At 48.4% G+C, this 20,276-nt stretch overlaps 1 protein-coding gene and 1 long non-coding RNA gene across 4 annotated transcripts in view; one reads left to right on the top strand and one right to left on the bottom strand.

Annotated features, from left to right (window-relative positions):
- The window catches only part of ARFGEF2 (ARF guanine nucleotide exchange factor 2), a 104,973-nt gene extending 95,657 nt beyond the window's left edge, over positions 1-9,316 (bottom strand). Inside the window, exon 1 of one of the 3 annotated variants that reach the window (XM_014832892.3) lies at positions 9,011-9,316. In XM_014832892.3, coding sequence (XP_014688378.2) covers positions 9,011-9,131 — 121 coding nt within the window. In that variant the 5' untranslated portion in view covers positions 9,132-9,316. The remainder of the gene's footprint in view (positions 1-9,010) is intronic. The other 2 variants (XM_014832882.3, XM_044747858.2) reach the window with 2 other exon arrangements.
- Positions 9,317-14,342: 5,026 nt separating this feature from the next.
- LOC139040271 (uncharacterized) lies at positions 14,343-18,548 on the top strand. The gene is made up of 3 exons (XR_011494441.1): positions 14,343-14,475; positions 16,177-16,325; positions 16,963-18,548. It is a non-coding gene; the product is annotated as an uncharacterized lncRNA (long non-coding RNA).
- The last annotated feature ends 1,728 nt before the right edge of the window (positions 18,549-20,276 follow it).

Below are 20,276 nucleotides of genomic sequence, written 5' to 3'. Positions count from 1 at the left end.
CTTCTTCAGTCCCCACCCTCTGCTCCCTCCTGCTAGAAGACAGTTAGTGTCCAATCCGCTCACCTCTGTCGTCTCCCATCCCTACCTGCCTTCTCAGAAACTCCATGCTCTCCATCCCATCTAGAATCTGATTACTTCTCACCATGCTAGGCCGCCACCCTCACCCCAGGCCAAGCCACCATCATCTCCCACCCCACCCACCGCAACAGCCTCTTACCTGGTCTCGCTGCCTCAGCTCTCACCCTCTTCCCACCCATCTTCTCCACACAGCAGCCAGTGCATTTCCTTAAAATGTAAATCAGATTACATCTGCTCAAAACAGATGATCCATAACCCTCATAATGCAAATCAGAGCACATCTGCTCCTTTGCTCAAAACTCTCCAGTGGCTTCCCATCTGTGCTGAGTAAAATCCCACATCTTCACCTTGGCCTCCAAGCCTCTCCAAGATCTGGTCCCTGCTACCCCTCTGGCCTCCCCTTCCGCCACCCGGCCGCTGGGCTACTTGCTGCATGTTCCTATTTCAGGGCCTCTGAACTCGCTACTCCTGCTGCCTGGAATGCCCTCCCTCCCGAGAGCCGCATGGCCCACTCCCTCGCTTCCTTCAGATCTCTGCTCAATTGTTAGCCCTTCCGAGAGGCCTTCCCTCACCACCTAAAGCTGCCACCCCACCCCTCCTTGTCATTCTTTATCTCCTAACCTGCTTTATTTTTTCACTTTACTCTGATTTATTTTTCTAATCTTTCTTCACAGTATTTACCACCGGTGACATACTTGTATCAGTTCATTCATTATCTGTCTTCCCGAGGAGAATATAAACTCTCCGACAACAGAGACTTTCATCTGTTCCGTTCTAGCACCTAGGAATTCCTAGGCTCAGAGTAGGCACCCTATATTTGTTGAATGAATAAACTGTCCTTTCTCTTTCTCCCACATTACTGAACCTCTCCCTCAACTGGCTCCCTTCCCAATGACACTTAAACAAGTTCAAGTCTCTTCTACCTTTAAAATAAGAAGAAAACAAAGGCTTCCATGATCCACATTTCCCCCTCCCCTCGACACCACAGCCAAACTCTGGAAATAGCTGTGCACCTCCCACTCATGCCTCAGCCCACAGCAGCCTGCTGTCCCCTTCAGCGCACCACCAAAACAGTTCAAGCTAAGGTCACCAACGACCCCCTTGTCTCTGCATCTGATGGGCATTTTTACAGTCTCCACCTCACTTGACCTCCCTATAGCACCTGACCTTACTGACCTCACCCTCCTTGAAATTTTCTCTACTTCCGGCTTCACTAGCACACATTCTCATCCGCCCTCTGCTCCCTGCCCCACGTCTTCATCTCCTTTGCACTCAGCCTCCTCTGCCCAGCCGGGCAGGCCAGGGTTCCGCAGGCCCAGGCCCAGCTCCCCTGCCTCTCCTCTGCACCCTCTCTCCCTGGGCCATCTCATCTTCCCCCACACCTTTAATTCCCACCTAGGCTCTGAAGACTCCTAAAGGTCGATTTCCAGCCCAGGCTTGACTTATAAACATCAGGTTCATACATCCATCCACTTCCTACTCCGCCTGTCCAATTGGATGCTCCAAGACAGGGGAAACGACACATCCAAGTCCCAACTGAGATTAACCTCCTCCCCCACCTCTCTCCAGATGGTCTTCCACACACCATCTTCAAGAACAGCACCACCAGCCACCTACTTGGGTGAGTCCGAAACTCAATAGTCAGTCCTCTTGCTCGTGTTCTTACCCAATCCATCAACAGGTGTTGTTAGCTTTGCCTTCTAAACAAGTGGACAATACCTTCACTTTGCACTATTTCTGTTGTCACCACTCTAAGTCCAGGCCACCAACATCTCTCCCCTGGAAGAAGCTAAGTGCCTCCTCATTAGTCCCTAGGCAATCCCTCTGGTCTTCCTCTAGACGTTCTGAATACAACAGCCCAAGTGATCTTTCCAAAATACAAACTTGGTCATCCTATCACCTTCTTCCCTGCTTAGAACTCTTCAGTGTTGACTCACTGCTTTTGATCTAAAGACAAACTTCTCACCATGACCTCCAAGGTCCTGCATGGTGGGGCCCTGCCCTACCTTTCCCACCTTATCCCCAAATACTCTCCCTCCTCACTTACCACACTCCAACCACACAGTGGCCTCTTTTACTTTGTTTTTTTAATTAAAAAAAATTTCATTTTGAGATAATTTAGATTCACACACACTTGTACTTTTTAGTTTCCTTAACAGTCACTCGCACTCCTCTCTGCCACAGGGTCTTTGCATATGCCCTTCCCCCTGCTGCCAAAATGTCTCTCACCTCAACTATTTAATTCTCATTTATCATTCAGCTCTCAAGACTTCCTCAGGACAGTTTTCCCTCACCTCTTTGTTCGCTCCCTGCAAGGTTTCTCACCTTCATAGGATTTCTCAGCTTGTTGGTATGACCCCGATGATGTGATCATTTGAACAACGCCCTTCTTCCCCACTAACTGCAAACTCCCTGAGAACACAGTTCTTGTTTATTTTGCTTCCCTTGCATCATGACACCGGGTATAACACCCAAACAAACATCTTCTGAATGAACGTCAGCCTGGTTTAGTCTACAGACAAAAGGACTATATAAAGAACAAACATGCACTGACTACTCCCTAGGACTGAGGAAAAATTTAAGAATTTTATGTCCTAGGATAAGAAGGCTGTTCTCCCGACAAATCTATAAAACCTAATAAGAAAGCTAAAAGATTTATTTACAACCAAGACAGTAAACCAAAAGAAGTTTCTTACAGAAAGACTCCAGGAATGAATTAGCAAACATGAAACTATTTTCTAAGATAAACTTGCTGAAAAGAAAGGCAAGTCTTTTCCTGGCAGGCCCCTAAGCCTGGTGAAAACGGTGAGGACTAAGTACAGTTCTGAGCTATTTATACAGGAGACGCCATGTACTTGCTGATTAAGGACACGTTTTTGCAAGTTCCTTCTTTTCCATACAGAATGGTCTCACTGTTTTCCCTAGCACTGCTTACAGACTCTCCCCTGAGGTTTACAAGGACAGGACAGAGCTCTAAATCATCCAGGCCCTGGCTTCACCGGCGTCGAAATGTCAAGAGAGCAGCAAACACGTCCATAAACCGTAATAAGGGAGGCAGAGAAGAGGAGTGCCGAGCGCCTCCTCTAACAGCGCCCACAGCGACGCCTCCGAATCTGCGCAGGGTTCTGTCAGGCGTTGTTAATTACTCTACTGCATCAGTTCACCCAAGCTTTACAATAATCCTGTGACACAAGTAGTATCATCTTTACCATTTCAGAAAATTGAGGTGCAAGGAAGCTAAATGATTAGCCCAGGATCCAAGGACTAATCAATGAGCAAAGTTTCAAACTCAGCTCTCAATGAATTTTCTGCCAATCCAATAAATGAATGCCATTCAATAATCAAAATCTAATTTTTAGATGCTGTCTCTAGACACATGACCTCCTGAAGAATCATCATAAAGCTTTTCAACAAAAAGTAATCTGTCAGGATCCCACATCCTGTTACTCCTCAAAACTTTTATAATCTGCAGTACTCGTAAACAAAACGTCTGGGGGCCGGCCCCATGGCTGAGTGGGTAAGTTTGCACGCTCCAATTCGGCGGCTCAGGGTTTCGCTGGTGCAGATCCTGGGCACGGACATGGCACCACTAGTCAGGCCATGGTGAGGCGGTGTCCCACATGCCACAACTAGAAGGACCTACAGCTACAATATACAACTATGTACCGGGGGGCTTTGGGGAGAAAAAGCAGAAAAAAAAAAAAAGATTGGCAATAGTTGTTAGCTCAGGTGCCAATCTTTAAAAACAAACAAACAAACAAACAAACAAAATGTCCAATCACAACACCAGAATTTGCTAAAATTAAAGGTTTGACTCTATATTTCAATTGAAAGCTTTCCTTTATTTGCTATGACAATTTAGGGATATTTTTTATATTTTTCAAATTTTGCACTTAGGTTCTTCCTAATGGCGAGAATAGTTATTTTGAACATATCAAAATTAGAACATCATCATCATATAGAGGAAAAACCAATTTACCGTGTATCTTATGGACATGTAAATGTTGAATATTTTTTGCCCATTTATACACAACTAAGATTTATGAATGTACTCCCTTAATTGGCTCCTCCTTCTCAATGACATTTAAAAAAGTTATTTTCTACCTTTAAGAAAAGAAGAAGAAAAAACCCTCCCATGATCCACATCTCTCTCCTCCCCTTCAAAGCACAGCCAAACTTTGGGAAATAGTTGTCTGTGCTCACTGTCTATTTCCCCAGCTCCCACTCAAGCCTCCACCCACTCCAGTCTGGTTTCCACCTTCATCGTGCCACAAAAACAGTTCAAGCTAAGATCACCAATGACCCACACGTCTCTAAAATCCCATATAACAGTTTGAGTAGAAAATCTAAAAATGGATTTTATGATTTCTATGACAGGGCAGACCATGTGTTGTAGCTGTTCCCCACCTGGTTGAGCAGATGTGGGCAAGCTGCTCTCTGAGCCTGGGTTTCCCTTTGCCTGCTGTACGCAAAGACGGACATCAATTATGTGTGCAGGATTAATACGAGAGTTTACTGCTGATGAAGAGAGATGTCTCAAATCAGAAAAACTTAATTACCCAAATGAAGCTACGGAGAAACCAGCTCTTTACTGTCATTTCTTTCTTCCTGTTAGTCCCTAAAGTAAACCAAAGACATGTGCAATACAAAGCTGCAGAGAAAAAGCTGGGATCTTTTTGCCTAGAGGCTTTCAAATACATCTCAAAATTCAACCACAGAAAAGATGGTCCCTTTACTTACTGAAACTTCCCCCAAACTTCACTGCAGCATAATAATGATTGTTTAAAGACTCCACTGAGGACTCTACACACAAGAACTTTCATGTGGACAGACACTACAGCACGGTAGTAACGGTTAAGGTCTCGGGCTCTGGAGCCAGACTGCCCGCATTCACACCCTGACAGCCCACTCCGCTGCCTGCTGGCTGAGTCACACTGGCCGACTTCTCTGGGCCTCAGTGAGGATAATAATAGTGAGGACTAAACTGCATGCAAAGCACATGGCACTGTGCCTGGAACACAGAACTGCTTAGTACATGGGAGATCCCATATAGTTATTACATAACGTGATTTTAAAAAGTCACTCTATTGGGTGATAACAGTGCGTCAATGTAGGTTCAGCATTGTAACAAATGTACCACTGTGGTGAGGGACGCTGATAACGGAGAAGTTATGCGTATGTGGGGGCCGGGGTATACAGGAATTCTCTGTACCTTCTGTGCAATTTTGCTGTGAACCTAAAACTGCTCTAAAATATAAAGTCTATCCTTTTAAAAAAAGTCACTCAATTTCATATGAGAAACACATAGGCATGGTTACTATTTGTTTTATATTTTCTTGATAATGACTAAGAATAATGACAGCTAGCAAGTATAGAGCACTTAGCCCTTACTTAGCACTTTGTGCACATTAAATTATTAAATAAGATACTGCATCTCTTATCATATATGTATATATGAAGAGTATTGTTAGAACAATTCAGTTAAAGTTTCCCAGGTTTCCAAATTTTTCCATACCCAATTTAAAAACACTCAGAGTATCTCGTCAAGTCTCCAAACTCCATATAGTTTAAGAGCAGAAATATAGGGCCCAGCCCTGTGGCCGGGTGGTTAAGTTCGCGCGCTCCGCTTCGGCGGCCCAGGGTTTCACTGGTTCGGATCCTGGGCGCGGACATGGCACCGCTCATCAGGCCACGCTGAGGCGGCGTCCCACATGCCACAACTAGAAGGACCCACAACTAAAAACACACAACTATGTACCAGGGGGCTTTGGGAGAAAAAGGAAAAACAAAATCTTTAAAAATAAATAAATAAAAAAAGAGCAGAAATATAATTTAAAGAGAGATCATGGGAGAAAATGGTTCTTAAATAAAACAGTCATGGAAGGGAGGTGTAAGAACATAATTATGTGCCCCAACAGAGGGCAGAAAGGTTCAAGATTATTAATATCTATTAAAGCTTCTTTAATGAGGTAAAGAGCAACAGTGTCCTTGGGGTGATGAACACTCTCACAGCACTCTGATTTCTCCAGATAATGGGTGGAAAGACGTGATCCCCACGTGGACAGTCCCCATCTCTGCATCTGGCATGTAGTGAGACGAATCAGAGACTACTCCAAACCAGGTCCATCCTGATCATGGCTTCGTTTACAAGGGACAACCCCTGTCTTCACTGAGCTTAGCAAGTTAACATTCCAATAAACACAGCCCTTTAGTCATGTAATTACATTCTTATCTATTGCCTCTACAAACCAAATAGAGCAATAAGTCACTGCTGAATGAGGAACCAATGCAGGTTAAGAACATTAAGCTGGAGCGCTTAGAGTTTCTGTGGTCTGTTGCAGCTTAAAATAGTAATAAAAATAAATAACAACAGCAAGCTTTTATGGAGCACCTACTACATGCCAAGTTCCCTGCACTATTTAACACACGTGCAGGGAACTAACTTCATTTTTATAATAACCCTATAAGGAAGGTATAAGACCTGTCCAAGATCACAGATAGCAAGTAGAAGGCAAGGGCTCTGAACCGAGACAGTCTTAAATCCAGAGAACGCGCTCCTAATCTCTATTGCATCCAGCCCTGCAGCCCTGATCCCCAACCCCAATCCACTATAGTTGGAGGAATCGCATCAGAGAAGCTGCCTCCTGTAAGTGCTCTTTATCAGGCAAGCATTTCAACTCTGAGCGGTCACTTACAGTTCCTCTTACCAAAACTAACGATAATCTACACATGGTAATCTCTAAAATACCAGCCACACTGCAATGCTTCTTACATACAGGCTCGCTTCAGCTACTTTTACTGGACATAATTATGATCGTGCCTTGAGATGCAGCGTGAAATATCACCAGGTACTTTGCTGTATGTTTTCTATTATGGATAAGTAAAAGCAGTCACTTCTATTTACCAGCAATGACACACACTTACTCTCTTAAAAAAGATGGCCAGTTTAACTCCTTGCTATTCATAGGTTCCCTTATAATAGCTATTACCCAATTTGATAATGATGAGCCACCATGTCATTTTGCTATTCATTTAACCTGTGATCAAACTACTTCCTAGATAGGCTATTTTTTATAACTCACTACTGAAACACTGAACTTGCATTCCACAATTTGGGTTGGAAAAATATGAACTTCCGAACAAACACAAGATCCAAAAACATTTAAGCTCTCAATGTTATGGCCCTTATGATAGTTTTATAAGTAGGTTCCAACAATGTGATACACAATTTTGTGAAAATATTATGTTAAATTTTCTGAAGAGGGAATGAAAACTTGTCTGTCAAATAACTATTTTGAAACTTCTGCAACAACACTCAAAGTAATATTGAGAGGACAGGATCCAGGTGGAGTTCAAAGAGGAGTTGTAAATATCAGGCTTTTGCCTAACTTACAAACTGCTTTGTAGTGCTTATTCCGCACTCCTGAGGAAACAATATCCAACAGTTAGCCTTGGTTTTCTGAATTGAAAGGCTTTAAAAATCTAAACCTCAGTAAATTCCTCCCACTGATCCTGAATTTCACAGGACTAGCATCTGCTTCCAGATTATCTAAGCAACAACAACCTCGATATCAACAGTTCCTGACGCTTGAGGGAGTTTCAGACCCTTTAAAAAGTCTGATGAAAAGTATGGACATTCTTCCCAGAGAAGTGCAAAGTTCACAAGTTCATTCCTAGTCCCCAGAAGAATTCCAGCGCTGTACCTTGCACCAAATGAAGGGAGAAAGGTGACAGCAACCTCACATTCTGTGACAGAAAATCAAACTTTCCATTTACTCAGGCAATTTGTTAGGAAAAACAGGTCTTTTTTACAGATTCCAAACCAAAGGCATTGGGGGTGGTGAATTAGCTTGAACACAGCTCTGGTCAAACGTATAGATCCTCACTGCCCGACACTCTCTTCTGAAACTCTGCATGATGGATACTTTTAGCGTTTCAGTACTCAGCTCGAATGTCACCTCCTCAGAAAGGATTACTTTCTTGACCACCACATCAAAAGCAGTCCTCCGGCCCTCTTTATCCCATCTCGCTCTTTTCCTTTCACAAAAGTATTTATTAGTATTCAAAATTGTCTCATTAACTTTCTTATTCACTTACTTTGTCTCCCCTGTTACAGTATAAGTTCATAAGGGGAAACACCTTGTCTGTCTTGTTCCCCTCTACAGCGCCTACCACACTGCCTAGCACATAGTGGGCATCTGATAAAAATTTGTTGAATGATGGAAACTAAAAGGTAGGATGTTGATGTCGGAATCAACAACCAAGGTTTTAACTAGCTATGAGAGAGTTCTCTCCCTCTTTCCATAATCGGTGGGTCCATTCAATTAGCATCTTCTACGTGTCCGGTGCTGCTCAAACGCAAGGGATCCAGCAGTGAATAAAACGGACAAGTATCTTTGCCCTCACAGACTCTCTATTTCAGTGGGCGGCCCAAATAAGCAGATCTCTTGCACACTACGATACCTGGGAGATGCGGGATAACCCTCTACATTCCTTCCTTGAAGGAGTTATGGAAGATGCCCAAATGGAAGGAAAACATTCTCCGATCCGGCACTTCCAAAGCAAGCCTCAGGGGTTTCCCTAAACCAGTTGAGCAGCTCTTCCCACCTGCTCCGCTCACATAGGGGAACCCCAACCAACAGGACGCAGGAGAAGAAAAACTTAGGACAAGGGCTCCTGCCTCTGAGGGGGGTAGGGGAGGAAGCAGGAAACAGGACGTCAAGGAGTCATGGCAAGAGCCTCGGGCTGGGAGGCTGGAGAGCCAGCCCTGGCTGTCACCCACTTGCTGGGTGACCTTGGACCAGTCTCGAGCTGCATCAGTTTCCCCCGGGAGGAGGCCGGGAATGGGGGATTCGGGTGGGGAGGAGGTGGAGCCCAAGAGGCCGGGCGGGGTAACGGCCGGCGCGGGGCCGGGCCGGGGCAGCTCACCCACCGAGCGCCACCTGGCAGGCCCTGCGCAGCTGGGAGTGCTGGGGCCGCTTCACCTCCTTGTCGGCCAGGATCTTCTCTAGGGCCCGGGACACGAACATGCTCTTGGTCTGGCTCTCCTGCATGGCCCCGGCCCGGCGGAGCGGGCAGCCCCGCGAACAGGCGGCGCGAGCGAGTGGGCAAACGACGCTGTGGGCCCGGCGTCCCGGCCGGCACCGGCCGCGTCCGTCGGCGCCGCCCCGTCAGGAAGCGACACCGCGGCCCCACGGCGCCGCCATGTTGGAGCGCATCACGTGACCACGTGACCGGCGGGGCCGCTACGGCCGCCGCGCGCCCGTCGACCCCGTGACCCTGGGGGGGCGGGGCCTACGGCTGGGGGCGGGGCCAGGGGCGAGAAGCCGAGGAGCGAGGGTGCGGGAAGGAAGGGAAAAGGAACGGGAGAAGGGAACGGAAGTGAGTGACGGCAGGAGGGGACGTGAGGACGGGAGAAAGGAGGCGAAGGGAGGAGAGGTGGCGATGGGGTGAAAGAGGAGGAGGTGAGGAGCAAGAGAGGCACTGAGGGTGTGCGCGTGGAGGTGATGCGGGAGGAGAAGAGGAGGAAGGAGAGGAGTTCGGAGGAGAGGAAGGAAAGAAGGGAAAAGAAGATTGGAGAGAAGAGAACCGGTAAGAGAGTGAGGGAGGTGATGAAGGGGCGAGAGGAGGAAGTGAGGAGGAAGGAGAGGAGGCGAGGGAGAGAGAGGAGATTGGTGAGGGAGGGAGGGAGGTGATGAGGGAGTAAGGAGGTGAGGAAGAAGGGGAATTAGAAGAGCAGGTGAGGTGGCCAGACAGGAGGGGAGGCACGAAGGTGAGAGAGAAGAGATGAGGGAGAGAGAGGGGGAGGTGGCGTGAGAGGAGGAAGGAAGAAGAGAGTCCAGGAGAGGAGCAGCGAAGAGGGGAAGAGAAGAGGAGGTGAGGAGAGAGATAAAGGGAAGAGCGGGAAGTCAGGAGGAGAGAAGAGGAATGAAGTGGAAAAGAAAGCAAGATGACAAGAAAGCCTAGTGGGTGATGGAGAAAGAAAAGGAAAGCAGGGCTCGAGGGTGAATGGGAAGGAGAGGTGAAAGGAAGGAGAGAGAGAGAGGAGGCGTATTTGTGGACACTCCAACACAGGATCCGCCATGCCTGTCACAGGACACACACACCTTCCACGCAACCCTCCTGTCACCACAGTCGAGCCACCTCCCGGCCGTCTGGCTCAGTGCACTTCTGTGTATCGAGTGCCACATCTGTGCTCGGTGCTGGTAGGAACCACCCTGAGGGCACTTCCCCCTGGAGCCAGCGGATCCGTCTATTTTCATAAACCTGGACTGCCTCGCAGTGCAGTGCACAGGGCAGGAGGTATTTGGGGGCGTCTGACGGGAAGAACAGAGATGGCCAGTGTCACACAGCCGCAAATGTGTGTAAGAAGACAGATATTCTGGCCCCAGGGCACCTTCCACTCCATCCCACTGCCACTGACATCACACCACCTGGTGATGTCCCCAAGCACGTCCTTTCACACTGCCCACCTCCCCCGAGGGGAGCCGTGGTGCTGCCAGGCTCACGCAAGGACAGTGTCTTTCTCTGAACCCTCGGAACTTCCCGTGCAGGATGCTCAGATGCTCAGGTCTCGGCTCAACCATCTCAGGGACGCCCTCCCTGACCGCACTGTCTAAAGTAGCCCCCTCCCTATTTGACCTGCTTCATGGCACTTCCTGACATTTTTACTTGTTGACTTGTTTGTTGCCTGATGAGGATGCAGGCCACGGAGGGCCAGGCTGTATCCCCGGATCCTGGTCCTGAGCCAGGTAGAACGTTTCGCGGCTGCGAATTCCGTGGCTGTGAGGCGACTTTGCAGTTCCTGCTCTCAAGAAGTGGACTGTGTTTCTCCAGGCCTGGGACTAGCCTGTGACTTGCCTTGACCACCAGAATGTGGCTGAACTGAGGCTGCCTGCGTCCCAGAGCCTGAGCACCAAGAGGCCTTGGATGCTCAGGAGCATCTGGAAGAAAGAGCACAGGAAGCCAGAAGCCCAGCCATCCCGGCTTTCCAAGCTGAGCCCAGCCCCCAGCCGGCCCACCGGCTGAACACAGCAGCTTGAGTAACCCTGTTGAGGACAGCAGCAGAACTGCCCAGCCAACCCACAAAAGAGCAGAAAACAACAAATTGTTATTACTTTCAGCCACTACATTTGGGGGTAGCTTGTTACACAGCAATAGATCGCTGAGACACCCCTCACTTCTGGGTTGAATGAATGAGTGAGTGAATGAATGTGTGAGACTCTCAGAAAAGTACGGTGCCATCCACTGAGTGACAGAAGTTTTGAGCCACTCCCCACAGCAAGGTCAAGCCATGTCTCTCCCCTGCTGAAAACCCTGCAGTGGCTCCCCATTGCCCTAGGAGTTGAGTCTCAGCATCTCACTGTGGCTGACTTGTCTGCCCTGATCTCTCTCCTCCTACCTTCCTTCTTAGGACTCCCTGACTGCTCTGGATTCCTTTTCATTCCCATGAAAGGCGTGGGTTACGACCTCTCTTCCTCTCCATCAGTGCTTCTCAGTGAGGGCAGTACCATCCCTAGGGGCATTTTGAAATTTTGTGGGGGGAATATTTTTATTGTTATGATGGGGAGCAGGAATGCTTGACAACATCCTGCAAAGCTGGACAATCCCACATAGAGAGGAATTACACGTGTCCCACGTGGCTGGGCCAGACATTCCTGGAGGTGGAAAACCTATTAGTAATGATCTAAACCTAGAACCTACATCTGCTTTACCTATAAACACAAAACATTTTTTGGTACAGTTTTAATACGTATCGAATTTTCCAGGAATGCAACTACATTGTAATTCAAGGAAAAACTGCATTTTGTCTGGAACTTTACCAAATGTTGTTCACAGTTTCCAAACCACATCACCACCGTTTATGCCAGCCCTGGTGTTTGAACTGCCACGATGGCACGCCCGATTGGTCCGCATTTGTGGCCATCATCCCGGATTCTGCTTTTAGGTTCCAGTATCTGACTGCTTTATTATATCTCTTAGTGTAACTGTGCCTGAGCATTTGTATATGGAGATAAAATTTGCAAATTATACATTGCTTTCCTTTGGTTTCCTCTTTCTTTGTTAAGTCATTATCTCCTAAAGAATTATGTGTGTAGGAAGATTTCGTTATCTTTAAATTTCATTTCAGAATAGTAACGGCGGCCTTGTGGTTATACAAAGGGGTGTGTGCAGACTCTTGGGGCTGGAAAGCTCTGCTGGCTGGGCCCTTCCCCTCATTCTGTTCTCAGCTCCACATCACCTGCAAGGGAAGCTTTCATCAACCTCCTAGTCTTATCAGCCCTGCCCCCACCCCTTGCTTCCATGTCATCTTGATTTATTTTCTTTATTGCACTAAACCAGTTTAAGTTTGTGAAATGGTGGTGTTTATTTATCTGAGTATTAGTTATCTTTTGCTGCAGAACAAATTAGCTGAACTCTTAGTGGCTTAAGGTCCAAACATTTATTATCTCATAGTTTCTGTGGGTTGGGAATTTGGGAGCAGCTTGGGTGGTTCTGGCTCAGGATCTCTCATGAGGTTGCAGTCAAGCTGTCAGCTGGGGCCGCAGTCCTGTGAAGGCTCGACCGGGGCTGGAGGAGCTGCTTCCACGCTGGCCCCCCCACATGGCTGTTGGCTGGAGGCCTTGGTTCATCACCTCTCCACAGAGCTGCTTGAGTCTGCTCATGACGTGGCACCTCGCTCTCTCCAGAGTGAGTGATGCAAGGGAAAAAAAAGAGAGCAACTGTAGGAAGCCACAGTGATTTTTATGACCTAGTCTCCAAAGTGGGTCACCATGCAGGCTGGTTGAGGGTGCTGTTTTGTCCACTCAGGCAAAGTTAACGTAAAAGTTGGTGAAGTGGTTTTGAGAGAGTGAATGACATTTGATAAAGTTCCAGACAAAATACGGTTTTCCCTTGATTTACATATAGTCACTTTAGAAGTAAGTGCCTAAGTCGAGGCCACTCTCAAGGGGAGGAGAACTAGGCTCCACCTTTTAAAGGAAAGGTCTGTTTCCACGTTTGTTAACTTACCATCTTGTCTTCCTCAGGTAGAATGTACACCCATGAAGGGAGAGACGTTGTCTGTCTTGGTCACAGCTCTGTGCCCAGAGCACATAGGAGGTGCCCAATAACCATTTACGGAATGAATGAATGAATGGAGCTGGCTGGATTGGGGTCACCCGCGTTTAATCATTAAGTTATTTGGGAAGCAACTTCTGTGTTTCTGTGCTAGGCACAATAATGGTCCCCAAAGATACCCACATCTTAATCCTCAGAACCTGTGAATATGTTACCTTAGGGGGTAAAAGGGACTTTGCAGATGTGATTAATTTAAGCGTTTTGAGATGGGGACGTTACCCTGGATTATCCCGTAGGCTCAATATAATTACAAGGGTCCTCATAAGAGGGACAAGGAGGGTCAGAGGCAGGGGAGATGTGATGATGGAAGCAGGGGTTGCAGTGATTGTGGGACCACAAGCCAAGGCACGCTGACAGCCTTTAGAAGCCGGAAAAGGCAGAGGAATGGGTTCTCCCTCACTGCCTCCACGAGGAACACTGCCCTGCTGATCCGCTTTGCACTTGTGACCTCCCAAACTGGGAGAGAATAAATTTATCTTGCTTTAAGCCACTAAACTTGTAGTAATTTGTCATAGCAGTTAAATTTGAACTGCAGATAAATAATGAATGCTTTTTTCTAGTATATCTCCCATGCAATAATTGGGACATAGTTATATTTTTAAAAATATTCGCTATATACCTGAAACTTAAATTTGACTGGATATGTTGTATTTCTCTAGCAGTCCGCTCCCAGTCCCCTTCTCAGTCCCGGCAGCCATGGTGGACCCACGAGGCAGTCTTTGAAATAGAAGTTTTTCTCAGCAGAGCAGCAAGAGGGAAGGGACCTGGGTCCCTGACATTTTGAAGAGTCTTGCCAATTCTGGGGTGCTTATCTACTTACTTTTACACGAGATAGACATGAGCACCTTTTATTTCTGGTTCCCTATCTTTTGCAGCTGAACCTAGTCCTAACTGAGAAAGGGGCAACAACAGCATCTGCTCTCACTCCTGTTTTCCTCTGAGTGACGTCTCCACTTGGTAACAGGCACCAGTCACTTACGGCCCTGTGGCTGTGTCTGCAGTTGGCCTTTCCAGCTGCCAGTCTGGTTCTTTCCACGACACACAGAGTCTTTATACGCCCAGACATCCTGGAGGACCTGCCCCGCTCCCACAGTGCCTCTGTGTGTCATTTCTCCCTTTGAAACTTACTTTCTGTGTTTACTTTAGGGGGAAGCTCGAATGCACCCTCTCGATTCCTGTCAACAGGGTGCTGGGGCTCCGGGCAGAAGTACCATTTGGTTGGGGCCTCAGATTCAGGAAAAACCTCAGCTGTAGGCTTTGGAGAGTCTCTCCAAGGAGGTGATGTATATAGCAACTGTATTCTGCTTGTCTGTGTACGTGTGTCCAGCTGCACATAAAACTGGTTAACTTGTTCAGTGTAAATATTTAGGACACCACAGTCGTGGGGGTTGGCTGTTTGTTTGTTTGTTTGCTCTTGGATCTTGGTTTTGGCTCCCTGAGAAGACCCTGAGACAAGGATTCGATGTGTTTGGGAGGTAATCCCAGGACACAGCAGCAGGGGGCTGGGGATGCAGCCAACACAGGTGTGATACAAAGCCAGTCATCACTGAGAGCATCTGGGCTCCAGCCCACTGGAGAACTCTGGGAGCCAGTGTGGACGTGCTTCTGAGTCATCCCAACCAAGGAATGAGGGAGCCAGGGTATTCCTTCACTAGTTCCCATCCATCATTGCCTAAGGACTACTCTTGGGGACATCGGCTCTGACACTGTGTCCTGCACACAGGCTGCCTGAGCCCCATGGCCTAAGGGAAGCAGCCTCCTGCAACCAGGAGAGGTGAGTGCCCAGGGCAGATGGCTGGGGCACCAACAGCATCTGCTACACGCTGTTTCGGTACTATTTTCTGTTTAAATATGCCAGACCCTCGGCCTGAGCACTCTCCCTGGACACACATGTGCACTCAGCTGAGCACAGGGCAGATGAGAAGTGCCAGTGGGTTGACACCCTTGGGAGAGCCACGCAGGGGTGAACAGACAGCTCTACTCTCTCCCAGAGGTCCCCAGTGGTCACTGGCCAAATAGCATGCCCTGTCGTGGCTTCCTTCCTTTCTCTGTCTCACTTCCCCACTCTCCTCCTCGTGCTTCCCAAATAAACCATGTGCACCCAAAACCTTATCTCAGGATGTGCTTCTGGGGACCCCGATGGCTGTAGACAGAAACATCGCTCCCCAAAGATGCCCACATCCTGATCCCTGGGGCCTGTGAGTAGGTTACGTGGCTAAAGGAACTTTGCAGATGGGATTAGGATTAAATGAAAGGTCTTGAGATGGGGAGATCATTCTGGATTATCTGTGTGGGCTGAATATAATCACGAGAGTTCTCATAAGTGGAAGAGGGAGGCGGACGAGTTGGAGGAAAAGAGGGGGGATGCGATGACAGGAGCAGAGGTCAGAGGGATGCCTCTGCTGGCCTTGAAGGTGGAACAGGGCCACAGGCTAGGAGGTGGGGGCCGCCTCTAGAGTCTGGAACAGGCAAGGAAAGAGATTCTCCCTGGGAGCCTCCGGAGAGGAGCCCGCCTTGCCAACACCTTGAATTTGGCCCAGGGAGACCCGTTTCAGACTCTTGCCCTCCAGAACTGTACAGGAATAAATGTGTGCTATTTTAAGCCACTAAGTTTGTGGCAATTTGTCGCAGCAGCCACAGGAAACTAACACCCAGGCAGGGAGCATATCAGACGAGGCTCTGAATTGCAAACTACAGAATTCACTCGAGATAATTTAAGCAGAAAAGGGTTTTATTAAAATATACCAAGAAGCTCGTAGAAACTCTGGGAAGGCCAGAGAATTAAGCTTGGAGGCTCTGCAGGCTGCTGCAATGTCCACATCTCACTGCTGGGCTGCCCCAGAAAGACCCCACTGTCCCCTCCCGCCATGGGGTACAGGCCGGCTGCCCATGTGGCCAGCACTGGGTGTGGGATGCCATTTCCAGACCCCCCTTCTGCAGCTCCCTCTGAAACCACCGCCTCTCTGCTACTCTTCCCAGATGGGTTCCAGGTGGGCCTTCTGCACGTCATCCTCCTCCAAGTTGAAGGCCTGTACAGGTGCGGCTGGTTGGCACAGCCAAAGCCACTCGCCTGGCCCGAGCTGCAAGGGAGGCTGGAGATGAGGTCTGGCGCTGCCTTCCATCTTGAGGTGAGCAATCCCCCAAACACAGATGGGGACGCCAAAATGCATGACCCACGTCCCCACAGGAAACCTTGAGATAAGCCAGAGGGGGAAGGAGGGCCCTTCCAGTGACAAGGACAGCATGCCTTGTGCATGGGGATGAGAGTGGCCAAGAAGCGGGTTGGGACTGTAGGAGAGAAAATAGAGCAGAAGGATGGGGGAGTCGGCTCAGGGGAGTGCCAGTGGATGTTCAAGACAAACTGGGGAGGAAAAAAAGAGTTTGAAAAAGGAAATTAGAGAAAATTAAGAGGGGAGCCAGTCAGGTCAACGTGATAGATATCGTCAAGGTCTATCATGGCCACTGACTTGCAGCCTGGCCCCGCCCTTCCCTGTAAGGCTCTTGGTTGAAAACCGCACAGACAGATCAAGGCAGAGATTCCTAGTAGCCTACTCCAACAGTTGTTCTTTCCTTCCTTTTCAACAATATAACCCTGATCTTTAGCTGGAGACTAACTGCTCAGCTAAAGACTGCCCATCTGGGCCTTTCTCACACCTAAGATTGGTCTTGTTATTAAGTTCTAACCATGAGAGATATAAGCCAAGGTGTCCAGTGAGACACCTTGAGGGATATGTCCTTCATCTTCCCCTCTTCCCTCCTGGCCAGAATGTGGACACAATGACTGGAGCTTGAGCAGCCATTTTGGACCATGAGGCAAAGTGCTAAATGGGGCCAGAGCACCAAGACACAAGGGTTCTGGGTCTCTGAAGATAATGGGGCACCTGGACTGCTGACTTCTGTACTTTATTCACAAAGAGAAAACTGCCTATCTTGTTTAAGTCACAGTTATTTTGGGGTTTTCTGTTGAGTGCAACCAAACCTAATCAATACACTAACTCTTGCTAATTTAAGCAGAAGAAGGGCTTTACCAGAATGATAATGGAGTTTTTACAAAACTAATCAGAAGACTGGAGAACCAGGCTCAGAAAATAAGAGGAGAGGATTAGAAATTATACCAAAAGAAGATTCTAGAAAGGATGCCATTGCTGTCTGAACGAATCCTGTCCCCATTCTCGGCTTTGTCTCAGTGGCTGCCACTGGAAACAAGATGCTGCTCCAGTGCCACCACCAGCCCTTTCAGAACAAGTCCTGAACCTCCGGCTCTTCTGCATTGCTCACTCTGGAGTCGGAGTGCTGAGCCGAAGCGTCTGCTGGGCTGAGCGCAGGTCACGGGCCTGCACCCTCACTGCCAGCTGGGACGGGAGCTCAAGACTTCACTCAAGACTGAGTGAAGAGGCAGCTGGCTGTGGAATCCTAGGTCAGTCCCACCGCGGGCCTTCCACCCGCTGAAGTGGTCTTACTCCTTGATTTGGAGATCCACTGCTGTGTAACAGTCCGCCCCAAAACCTAGTAGCTGGAAACAATTTATTATTCCTCACAATTCTACGGTCGACTGCGATCAGCCGGGCGGTTCTTCTGCTGCATGGGGTGGTGGGTAGATCTGCAGTTATGGGGGCTCAACTGTGCCAGAATGTCCAGAATGGTTTGCTCACACATCTGGAGCCGTGAGGAGGACAGCCGAGACGCCGGGTCAATCAAGTCACTAGAGCAGGCCAGAGTAAATGTTTGAGGAGCTCCACGAGGACGTGGACGCTGGGGGGCTGGCCGGTGGGGGCCAGCTTTGAGAAGAGCTACCACACCGGCTCCGTCCCAACGCCTGTGGGTCCCCTGGGGCTGACCGTAAGTGCAGAAATCCCATCTACTTGGCCTCAGAAAGGAAGCATGGTGCAGACTCCAGATGCAAATGGTCTGGGTTCGATTTCTGACTTTGCCTGCTTGCTGGCTGTGTCACTCCAGGCATGTTACTCACCCTCTCATGTCTCAGTTTCTTCCTCAGTAAAATGAGGATAGTAACAGTGCCTGCCTCGTGGGTTTTGCGTGTGTGTGCGAGGATGATATGAGTTCATGTTTAGAATGCACCTAGAACATTACCTGGCACATAGAAGGTACTCCGTGCTTGGTCTCACTCAAAGGGCCAGTTTATTACTGTATCAACAGAAACCCATGGGGCGGAGCACTGTTTGAAGTTCAGGAGGGGATACAAAAGAGGAGAAGGCAGGGTCTCTAGGATCTTATGCCTTATTATTGGGGGGCAGAAAATAAGACAAAGGTGAAACAATACAAGAAATAAAATATGATGCATATGGGCAGATGCACAGTTACGGAAAGTGGATTAGGGGTTTTCAGGCACGAGGAGGGAGAGGAATGAGGGGGGACTGCTAATGGGGGCAGGTTTCTTTTGAAGGTGATGAAAATGTTCTAAACTCAGATTGTGGTGATGCTTGCACAGCTCTGTGGATGTACTAAAAACCATTGACTGTACACTTTAAATGGGCAAATTATATGACGTGAACTAAATCTCAACAACGCTGCTTAAAAATAAGGAAAATACGCTGGAAAAATAACTTGACAATGCAGAAATATGAGAGCTAATCATGGTGCTTCCTAGAGCCCAGGGGCTGCTCTAAGTGGTCCGCTTGAATTAACTGATGGAATCTTCACAACTACCCTGGGAGATACGTACCAATACTACCCACTTTTTACAAAAGAGAAACCTGAGGCCCTGTGAGGTTTTTCATTCAAGGTCACGCAGTGGGGTCACATGAGCCTTGCGATTGGAATCCAGGCTGCCAGACGCTCTGTGCTTTAACAAGTGGCAACTGAGTATAAGGCTCGGTGACTCCTAAGTGAACAGGTAAATTGTGATCGCAGGAGTTTAGAAGCCCACAGAGGAGGGAGCAAGCTGGCTGGGGAAGGATGCTTTGGCCTAACCCAGGCAGGGAGGGGAGGGGTGGACACCCCCTCCCGTTCCATCACCACGTGGTTCTCATGCCCTGTCCTGGGCACTAGAGACACTGCAGTGAACAACACACCCGCATGCTCACCCTCCTCGAGCTTAATGTCCAGTGTAGGGAAACAGATGATAAACACATAAACTCATGGGGCAGAGGGTGTTAATGTCTGATTTGTGCCATCTTTTATACTTTTACCAAGAATTAGTTGTGGCAGTTTTAAAGTATGTCCACAATTTTTTTAAGTTTATTGACCCTTGATCAAGGAATTCACAGATTTGTTTTCTTTTTTTCTTTTTTTTGGTGAGGAAGATTGGTCCTGAGCTAACATCTGTACCCATCTTCCTCTATTGTATGTGGTTCGCTGCCACAGCATGGCTTGAATGGTGTAGGTCCACGCCCAGGATCTGAACCCTTGAACCCCAGGCTGCCGAAGTAGAGCGTGTGAATTAACCACTATGCCACAGGGCCGTGCCCGTCCACAAATTCTTTGACACTCCTCCCATGGAGAGGTGAGATCTATGTCCCCAACCCTTGATACTGCACAGGCTTTTGAGACTGTATCAATTAATAGAGTATGGCAGAAGTGACGCAGTGCGTCTTCTGAGGCTGGGTCATAACAGGTAATTCAGTTTCCAGCTTGCTCATGAGAACACTTGTGCCTGAGCCCTGAGTTGCAATGTAACCAGGCACACTGCCCGAGTCCGCCATGCTAGGGGGAAGCCCAAAGTGGAGAGCCCACGTGGAGAGACTACGTGGAGAGACACCGTGGAGAGAGGGAGACATGGGGCCACCCCCAGCTGCTCTGGCTCCCACTCTCCCAGGTCTGACTGCAATCATGTTATAAATCTCCAGCCAGAGCTGCCAACCCACGCCCTTCCCTGATTCCTGACCCCCAGAAATGGTGACGGTTATGGAATTTTGTTGTTTTAAGCCACTACGTTTGGGGTGATTTGTTCCGCAGCAATAGTGACCAGAGCAGTTATTTAATCAAAATTAATTTGGGGCCAGCCCAGTGCTGTAGTGATTAACTTTGTGCCCTCTGCTTCGGTGGCCCTGGGTTTGTAGGTTCCGGTCCTCGATGTGGACCTAGCACTGCTCATCAAGCCATGCTGTGGCGGCATCCCA

This window comes from Equus asinus, chromosome 15 (genome assembly GCF_041296235.1).
Source record: "Equus asinus isolate D_3611 breed Donkey chromosome 15, EquAss-T2T_v2, whole genome shotgun sequence".
NCBI classification, from domain to species: domain Eukaryota; kingdom Metazoa; phylum Chordata; class Mammalia; order Perissodactyla; family Equidae; genus Equus; species Equus asinus.
The sequence above is the reverse complement of the archived record's forward strand: the minus strand, read 5'-3'. Positions and strand labels throughout refer to the sequence as shown.